The sequence below is a fragment of the Monopterus albus genome, unplaced genomic scaffold (assembly GCF_001952655.1).
Source record: "Monopterus albus unplaced genomic scaffold, M_albus_1.0 scaffold246.1, whole genome shotgun sequence".
NCBI classification, from domain to species: Eukaryota; Metazoa; Chordata; class Actinopteri; order Synbranchiformes; family Synbranchidae; genus Monopterus; species Monopterus albus.
The window spans coordinates 645,097-654,738 of record NW_018128126.1 but is presented as its reverse complement, the minus strand read 5'-3'; the positions used below and the strand labels follow the sequence as shown (position 1 = coordinate 654,738).

Below are 9,642 nucleotides of genomic sequence, written 5' to 3'. Positions count from 1 at the left end.
GCTGCATCACTGTCTGGTATGGCAGCACTACTGCTATGGACCGCAAGCACCTGCAGAGAGTGGTAAAGACTGTGGCGAAGATCACCAGGACTCTACTGCCTCTCTGCAGAGCATTTACCACCACAGGGTGCGTAGGAAAGCTGCCTCCATCCTCAAATATCCCACCCACCCCCAGCATGAACGGTTCACTTCTTTGCCCTCTGGCCGGAGGTTCAGAAGTGTGAAATGCAGGACCTCTAGACTGAAAAACTCTTTCTTTCCCTCTGCCATCAGACTCCTGTGTTACTTATTTATCTACTTTATATTTCATTTATATTTTGTGGCATTCATGTGGATGGCAAAGTAAGAATTTCATTGTACAGGGAAACATGTTTCCTAACTGAGAATATGACAAAATAAACACTTTGACTTTGACTATATGGTATTTTGATATTTTTAAGTAATCTACCTATATTATGCATTTGTTTTTGTACTTGTTGATGTGATGCTTCTATTTGCTTGTGTGGAATTTGTTGTGGAATCATCTTATATGGTATATAGCTGGAGTTCATCTGCTGTACAGTGCTGAGTTTCTGTTATTGATGTTTTGAAAGAAAAATCTGATCTGGCCCAGTCACTGAGAGTCACTTCTCTGCTGTTTTATATTCAGCCCCAGTTAGTATTCTGTGTAAAAATACAGTTTTAGAGTCTTTAAGATTCACCCAAAATATGAGTCATTTTCTAGTAAAACCCTTAAAAGTAGAAAATTCAAAGGTGGTTTTACTGGAATGTAATATTGAATAGTGGTTTCACAGAGTTTGTGTCTGTCCAGATCCTAACAGCTTTAGCAGAAGCTTATAGATGTTTAATTCTTCATAGATTTCATTAGTCATTTCTGTATTAGCAGCACAGTGCAATCCTAACAGTGGACTCAATGTCTCTTTGACTTCAGGCTGTGTTCTCCCAGCCAGATGGTTTGGAGGGAGATGGCAGCAGTGAGACACAGTACACATACTACCCCGCCACAATCGCAGATGCCACAACTGGCACTATGGTGACCACAGTGCAGGCCTCTGACACACTGCTGGGCCAGACCACTCCCACAGGTAACTGCTGCACATTTATACAGTGGCTAAAAATGCTGGACCCTTACACTGTAATAAAATGATGCTTCACTCTTTATGAAAAGTGTTGACAGTAAAAACTCTTTTGTCATGCATTTGGTTTGCTGCAGAATCAAACAAAGAAGCTGTGACAAGAGCTAGATTCTTGCTCTTTGTACAAAGCTCTTCTGAATGTCCTGAAAAATAATTACTGGTAAGCTTCCCCTTAGAGGTGGTGATGAGCAAGCAGTGTCACATTAGTATCAAAAGTGTCTTCAGTCTTGTACCTAATCAGTCATTCAGCCTGTTTAAATGGAGGCCATACTGTAGTTGCCAATACTAATAGATTGTTTAAGGTCCCTTTGAGCCCGGATTGAACAGAAGGAGAGTTTCAGTGGTGGAAATCTTCAAATCAGACACAAGCTGAACTCTGAGATGGAGCACCATATGAATGAAAATAGGCTCCATGGGAGAAAAGCCATGTTGACAAGCCACAGTGCTTCTTAGAGAACATCCTTTGCACAGATGAAGCCGTTAACCAAAAGCAACTTTTTAAACCTTTTTTAAGTTTGAAGGCTTTGTGGTGCATGAAAACATAAAGCCTTTTATTCTAAGATGCTGTGTGTGTGCTCGTGCAGCTGACCTAAACATTTTTGTTTTACAGGGCAGCTCTATGTGATGATGTCACCCCAGGAAGTTTTGACGGGATCTAATCAAAGGACAATCGCACCTCGCACTCAGCCTTACATAGCGTAATGACATCATGACTGAACTGAATTAGACCACTATCTAATTAAAAGTAATCTGTTTCGATGAAATGTATACTGTAGTCTTATATTTCTGTTCTGATCTGCTTTCTAGAAAGCAAGAGGCTCCCCGGGCTTCCAGAGATGAGAAGCGGCGAGCCCAGCACAATGAAGGTCAGCACTCATGTCTAACATGAGAAGTGAAAAACTGAATTTTGCAAATATTTGAGTAGATATGTATGATAAGAGGGTAAGTCTTACACTGAATTTTTGTCCGAATAGTCGAGCGCCGGCGCAGGGACAAGATCAACAACTGGATTGTGCAGCTATCGAAGGCCATCCCAGACTGTAACGTTGACTATACCAAGACAGGACAGGTGGGTGAAGCTCTGTCAGCAGACTGAAAACTATTTCTGTATTTCACAGTGACAGTAAAGATAAACCCAGTGAGAGTGTGTTGTTCTTGTGACTGTTTGTGAACATTTTGTTGCTAAAAGGACACAGTTCACCCCCCCCCAGCAGATAGAGAAACTTTGTTACATTAGAGAGGATTTTTTTTTCCTTAACATTTTAAAATCTCGTGTTTCAGAGTAAAGGAGGAATCTTGTCCAAAGCCTGCGAGTACATCAAGGAACTGAGACAGAGCAACCTGAAGCTGGGGGACGATATCAGCACACTTGACCGTCTCAGGATTGACAACCAGTTGCTCAGACAGGAGGTGTGTAAGTGTGGCATGGCTTTTGTTGGGGACAAAATACCTGGGGAGTGTCATTACTTTTAACCACTGTACACAATTTGAAATATTAACCATTTTAATCATCTTATTCAAGTAGAAAGAATGGCAGCAACATGGTGTTTTTTCCTGCAGTTTGTTCTTACTGGAGTGAAGAAGTGTGTGAAACATAATTTTGTGTACTAATGTGCCAGCTGATGCCATTATTGTGGTCACAGGTTAACACATTTATATTGACATTGGAAGTGAGTATGTTTGAGTTAAATAAGTTAACAATCATCCCTATGTGAGATAGGTAGTATGTGTGAATGTGGTTGTTATTCACCCTCAAATCATTTGTGTAAAATTGGTTAAGATACAGGCCTTGGGCAAAAAAGTAATGGTTTTGGCCAACCTCCATAGTTCAGGTGTAAAACTACTGTTGGTTAGGATTAAACTTACTCTGTTATGATTCTAATCAAACATACATTAAACCCACACATTGTTTTTTTACTAAAAGTCAGAACCTGAGAAAATTTCACAAATTGTGAGACATGGACGGGCTGCAAATCCTCACATCTGAGAAACTGGAACCATCAAATGTTTGACATCTTTGCTTTAAGTCTGTTGACTTTAATAGAAACAGTATTTCCACAGCACAACACAATTGGCGGTCATTGCATTCCTGGTAGACAGAAACACTAGTCAGCTGATGAGTCAGCATTACTATACTATTATATGTGTAATACTATTATGTATTACTGTATTGTATTACTGTATACTATTATGTGTAATACCTGTGCTGCTGTTGCTCAGGTGGAAGATTGGAAGTCCAAGAATCAGATCCTGAGGAACTTGCTGCGACAGCATGGCATTGTGGGATCTTCCAGCACAGACCCCCAGTGAGAAGCCTGTTGCCAAAGGGTATTTGAAGACATCTACATGTATGGGCCAAAAGAGTACTTGAAATGCTTTGAGACAACTTTATTTGTGATTGAGTGTGCATGAAATAGGGCAAAATAAGTGAATGTTGTCATTGATATTCAAATCAAGCTACTTTGCTAAATGACAAACTTAAACATTATCTTAGAATCTTTTTATAACAGAAATCCTTTGCCTGGTGAGTAAAAGCCAGTCTTGATAATGTGGTGTATCTGAGAAGAGAAACAATAAAAAAACTACATCAGCTTGAGTGTGAAAAGTCACGTAAGTTTAGCAAAGCCCTCATTGAATCCCTTCCTCCACAAATGTTATGATTGTTCATTAAAGGTAGGGTTGGAAATTCTTTTCAGAATTGATTACTTTTAAGTAGATACGACAGTGGTCTAGTTCTGTTGAATCATGATGGACAGGTAATTATTGGTTTTTGTTTTTTGGGGGAAATTTGTTTTTTTTTCCTGAAATCTCTAAGTAGCAGTCAGGCAGTGCACTTTGCAGTGTGCCCTGCGTTTTGGAGGAGTGGCTTTAGGGTGGGATTTCTTCGGTTGGTTACTTTCAAAATCGAGCTTCCTCTTGCTGGGTTTTCCAGAATCACCAACCCTACCTTTGACCTCCAGTACATTAAGCTCTAAAACATGACCAACGTCTCTTTTGTTTCTGATCCTTAACCTCTGTGCTACAGTGCTGTGCTTCTCTGTATCAAATGCATTCATATTAATGTCTCTGAAAAACATAGTATTCAAGCTTTGACTTATTTTCATCTTTTATCAGTATCACTTTGAGTTGATACCAAGTTTGTCATCCAGTTCACTTTTGTATATTGTTTCATGAAGCTTCACTGGGGACAATAATTACATTGCAACAATGTAACTAACTAAATAAACTGGGGTTGGTAAGCATTGCATTAGGTAGGCTATGCATGTCTTTATATTAAAAACTGAAATTATATGCCCTAAACCACTTACAGTTCTGTTTATTATTAAAGATAATAAATTGGTTAAAAGATGTAGAACTGTTTTTTTTAATTGCATCTGTCATACAGTCATGTCCAAAAAATACTGGCACCACTGCATTTGTGTCAGATAACGTAGCATTTCTCCAGCGTGTTTTCTTGGATTAGTAAATGAAGTAATTTAGCTAGTTTTGCTCGGTTTTGGCCCATGTTATGTTTGACATAACACTGTAGTCCATGTAGCATTTTAGTAAGAAGTTGTTAAAAGTTATATCATCAACTGCATAAGTGGGGAGTTTGTTCAACTATCAAAGCGTAACATGAAACTTCATATACAACTCACGGTTTTGTGTGTAAAGTATGTAACACTGAACGTGATGTGATCATGGCTGGAACATTAGTACTGTATCAATATTACTGGGAAAAACATTCCTCTGTATAATTTGCTTGTGCAGCTTTAAATATAAAAGTAATCGTAAGCACGTTTTATTTTGAAGGTTCTCGGAAGTGTGTCTTCGTGGTTCTGGACGTATAAGTTCCCACTGAGACCGTATATTTTCCCGAAGTGTTTCGTTGTTTTCATTTATTCAAAAGATCATCAGGACAAACTGAGGTGTCACCAATGATTTGTATACTGTTGGTAGCTGGTCACGGCACCGTCCTAGAGACACAAATCAAGGTAAGCAACTTCGCTGTTGCAGCAAAAAGGAGATGAAGTTCGCATTAGCTGCAGAGCGGCCATACTACACCTCAGTGTATTCAGAATCGCGTTAAGGAATCTAGCACCTTTCCTCTGCGTTGACTACTTGTTAGCTAGTTGGTGTAGTCATTAGACTTCTCGACCAATTTGAAGTTATGAAGATGCAGTGGTGCATCCGGCGTACACCTAGCAGCCATACCCGTAGTCAATTTTTTTGTAATATTACATCTTTTGTCATTGGTCCAACGTGGTCTTCAACGCCCCCTGGGAATTCGAAGGGGATGAATGACATTTATTGTCAAATATACACACAACCTATGGTCTTTACTCAGAGAGAAAGAAAACATAATGGAACTAGCTTCTTTAGGTAACTGAGTTTGACACGTCATTGTTCCCTAACTTACAGAATGGAGAGGTTTCATTTTATTAATAAGTTGATTAGTAACCTGCCCAGCTGTTTTTCCTTTTCTTTCCCAGAACGATGACACAGGATTATACAACCACCTGACTGGGGTACCAAAGGCATTGCTTCCTGGCATCAGGGGAAAGAAGATCCTTGACTTTTGGTGGGAAACTGTCAACATGTGCGTAACAGTTCCAGGTGGCCCAAACATGAACAGGCCTCATTTCTGACAGTGGTGGAAGAAGTACTCAGACCATTTTACTTAATTCATAGTAACAATACCACAGTATAGAAGTACTCCACTACAGGTAAAAGTCCAGCATTTAAAATGTCACTCCTCAGACCATTTTACTTAATTCATAGTAGCAATACCACAGTATAGAAGTACTTCGTTACAGGTAAAAGTCCAGGATTTAAAATGTCACTTAAGTAAATGTGCATCAAAATGTACTTAAAGTACCAAAAGTAAAATAAGTCATTATGCAGAATAGCACATTTCACTTTAAAGTAGCATGTGTCATATTAGTGGATTATAATTACTGCTGCATTATTATAGTCTACATCACATTTATTGTTGCAGCTGGTAAAGGTAGAGCTAACGTTAACTACCTTAATTTGAAGTACTGATAGGTAGCCTGTGATACTTCCACTGATTATTAATAAAGTCTTACTCTTTTTTGTTTATTCATCTAATTCTGAGGAGTAACTTAAGTTATTAAATAAACGTGGAGTAAAATGTACAATATTGGCCTCTGAAATCTAATGTCAAAGTATGAAGTAGGCGAAAATGAAAATACTCAAGCAAAGTAAAGATACCTCAAAACTGAACTTAAGTACAGTAATTGAGTATACACCTCTGGTTTCTGAGGACCTTTTCCATCCCCAGTCCTCTGCGTATAACACACAGGTGGAATACTGTTGACTACGTATGTGATTTCTCTGCAGGCGGCAGTTGTTCACAGAAGTGTATCTGGTCACAAATGCAGACAAGTGAGTACATAAACCCATTTATTTAAATACCCTTGTAAGACCTCATTTATGATGTGACTATTGCTTTTGTTGCCAAAGCCACTTAAATTTCTTTAGCTTTTAATGTTAAACTGGCCAGGTATAAGCACTATGAGCGCTGGGCCACAGCTAATGATTTCCCGGTGGAGAATGTGGTCAATGATGGCACCACTACATTGGAGGACTGTCTTGGGGCCGTGGCTGACCTGGAGCTGGCCATACGAAGCCGCAGGCTGAAGGACGACATCGTGGTGGTATGATGACTGTCTGTTCTTCATGTTGGAGAATGCCTGCTCATTCACACTACTGACTGACTGACTGACATAAGATAAAGGAACTGCTCAGTTACATTTCACTGTATTAACAAGGTGTCATACACTACATACAACGAGCATTTTCTTTCTGTGTGGGCAGATTGCAGGAGACATGCTCTGTGCAGACCAGAACTTTGATATTGCTCAAGTTATCCGCTTCTTCAGGTCAAAGGTGAGATTTGCTACAATAAAAATGTGCACCAAGACCTTGCACTTACAGTATACTCATATGCACATAATCATTTTAGTGGATGTAAAACCTTATGATCTCATTTGTGCATAGGATATCTATGAAATCTGCCCTCTGTATAACAGCAACAGCAGAGCTTAGTGTAACAAGGAATAAGTGAGCTCAGACATGTCAGGTCAGATGTAAAAGTCCTCTCTGTACAGCAGTGTAGTTCAGTTGTGATCAGGCACAAGGAATTTTAAACTGTTTAAAATAACAGCTCGTTGTGCACATACACATTTGAATAAAAAAGAATGAATTTGTCCAGGGCCTTTTTTGTGTGTGTTAAGTCATGAGCAGCTTTGAGTAACCCAGCTTTATGTGCCTGTGCTACAGCCTGGAGAGCTAATCATTTACTATGCTCTGGAGGAAAGTGAGAAAAGCAACTCTCGCGGCATCGTGGAGGTCTGCCCCGACACCCATAGGTAAGAAGAAAAAAGCTGTTTCTGTTCATCCTACTGGCACATCGGCAATGCCAAGAAATGCCAAGAATGATTTCTTTGGGTTGTGTTGCTTATTGACATGAGTGTGATAAGTGGCACCGTGTTGCAGATTTGATTGTAGTTTCATGAATCAGGATAACTCGCTTCTTGGAGAAACCCCAGGAGGGGCTGACAGCTTCCCGGCTGGCTAGCGTGGTGTTTTACTGCATTCAGAGAGACACGCTGCCCTACATGTCTGACTTCCTCTGCCTTCAGCCTCGGTCCACAGACAGGAGCTTTGGACGGTTCTGGGTAAAACATTCCATGGTGTTCATATCATACAAATTATATATGAAGGAATTTGAGTTATAGTTAATAAATCAAATGTTATTTTAGCAAAAACGACCTTTTGGTCTTGTTGTATCACACATGACAAATACACCGACATAACTTTATTCCTTAAATTCACTTAACCATAAGCTTAGGTCAGGTTCCAGTCAAAACTCCCAAATCCTCATAGTTAAAAAGAATTTTCTTATACAAATGAAATAAACTACTGATACAAGATCTGCTTCAGCCTCATTGTAATTTATGGTTTGACTTTGCCTTTTATTCTGACAAAAAAATGTTGACTCACTTAGATAATACAAAGTCCTACTTTTACCCAAATGCAAATGACATGGATGCATTATCAAGGATGAATAAAATACTAACCAGTTACTTTCATGGCTCCTTTGCCTTTAGGAGTGGCTGATCAATGAGAAGCAGCTTAGTGTGTTTGGAATGAAGCTTCCGACTGGCTTTCAGCTCATTGGACAAGTGGTTTGTATCCTTACCTCAGCTTATCAGTTATATTTATCATTTTTTTACACAGCATTTCCTTGCACAGATTCTTAGATTATAAAGGACAAAGCCAGAGATGACAGTCAGAAAAATCCTGATTGATTTCAGTAATAATACAGTAATAATAAACAGTCTCGCCTTGGACTTTAACTTGCAAAGCAACTGCTGACAGTTCAGAGTGAGGTCCAGATTAATCTGAGTACTTGGTCCTAACCCCTAACCCCTGACTGTACATAAAAGCTAGACAAACTCACTGTGACATCACCCACTGGTTTTCTGAATAGTGTTGAAGTTCATCGCTATATTGATAGTGCGTCACTCCGCCTGCTATGTCTAATCCAAAAATGGACAAAGAGGCGGAGTGTGAGTGGAGGTGGGGCGGGCTGAATGGGTAGAATGAAGCCAGCCACCAGTGGAGGGACCCTCCCGCCTGTCACTCAAAGCAGCCATTCCCTTAATTATGCACAACTTTTAGTCTCAATATAATTGAATTAAAATGATTTGTTAGCCATGTTAACAGTTTTGATTGTATTTATGGGCATTTGGCCAGCAGAAGTCACCGGCGTGGGTGATTCAAATGTTTAAAAACAACCAACCATTTTCCGAAGCAGTTGATTCAAAGCTTTGGGAAGCCTCGTTTCTGCCATCACTAATGTACAGTACCTAAAGCCCAGGCACAACAGACCTGATTTATTCTTTGGCATTTTCTAATTATAAGCTACTTCTTCTTGACATCTCAGGGCCTGTCAGACTACACCAAGTGGCTCACCCACTATTCTTCCAAGCAAAAAGACAGTCTTTCAAAGCCAATCACATGCAGGTCCTATGCCAGGTAAGGAAACACCAACATAAATTACTTGTACTCCACTGGTCTTGAATTGAGTTCAGATTACAGTTGTTTTTCCAGTTTGCAAAAAAACAAACCTCTTTCTCCTTCCCAGTTCACAACAAAAGCACAATGTTAGAACATGACAAACGCTGTTACCTTAGAGCCAAATATATGATCACTCACAGGGTCGGATTAATGGGCAATCCCTCAGATGGCTTCAATGGGAAAACCATCGCCATGACCATCTCCAACTTCTGGGCTGAGGTCACTCTAGTGGAGAGCCAGACTTTGGTAACACACATGCACACACAGACCTCCATGCACATACATATAAAGCAGCTTCATCAGGGGCATATTGTTTAAACATTCTGTGCATTTCTGTGACGTTATAGGTTTTAGTTCCTCATCCACTCAATGACCCCACAGAGTTTGGAAGCTTGCAAGATCTGTACCGTATCAGCAG

At 39.8% G+C, this 9,642-nt stretch overlaps 2 protein-coding genes across 3 annotated transcripts in view; both read left to right on the top strand.

Moving 5' to 3' along the window:
* usf1 (upstream transcription factor 1) overlaps window positions 1-4,468 on the top strand; it is a 9,400-nt gene extending 4,932 nt beyond the window's left edge. For both annotated transcript variants that reach the window (XM_020620750.1, XM_020620748.1), the window contains 6 exons: window positions 932-1,085; window positions 1,747-1,834; window positions 1,944-2,002; window positions 2,111-2,205; window positions 2,418-2,546; window positions 3,357-4,468. In XM_020620750.1, coding sequence (XP_020476406.1) covers window positions 932-1,085; window positions 1,747-1,834; window positions 1,944-2,002; window positions 2,111-2,205; window positions 2,418-2,546; window positions 3,357-3,446 — 615 coding nt within the window. In that variant the 3' untranslated portion in view covers window positions 3,447-4,468. The remainder of the gene's footprint in view (window positions 1-931; window positions 1,086-1,746; window positions 1,835-1,943; window positions 2,003-2,110; window positions 2,206-2,417; window positions 2,547-3,356) is intronic.
* Window positions 4,469-4,939: 471 nt separating this feature from the next.
* The window catches only part of gkup (glucuronokinase with putative uridyl pyrophosphorylase), a 14,038-nt gene continuing 9,335 nt past the window's right edge, over window positions 4,940-9,642 (top strand). Inside the window, exons 1-11 of the mRNA XM_020620704.1 lie at window positions 4,940-5,110; window positions 5,609-5,715; window positions 6,480-6,524; window positions 6,643-6,796; window positions 6,957-7,028; window positions 7,422-7,510; window positions 7,663-7,819; window positions 8,252-8,329; window positions 9,091-9,182; window positions 9,365-9,470; window positions 9,572-9,642. The exon at window positions 9,572-9,642 is cut by the window's right edge and continues 21 nt beyond it. Coding sequence (XP_020476360.1) covers window positions 5,054-5,110; window positions 5,609-5,715; window positions 6,480-6,524; window positions 6,643-6,796; window positions 6,957-7,028; window positions 7,422-7,510; window positions 7,663-7,819; window positions 8,252-8,329; window positions 9,091-9,182; window positions 9,365-9,470; window positions 9,572-9,642 — 1,028 coding nt within the window. The 5' untranslated portion in view covers window positions 4,940-5,053. The remainder of the gene's footprint in view (window positions 5,111-5,608; window positions 5,716-6,479; window positions 6,525-6,642; window positions 6,797-6,956; window positions 7,029-7,421; window positions 7,511-7,662; window positions 7,820-8,251; window positions 8,330-9,090; window positions 9,183-9,364; window positions 9,471-9,571) is intronic.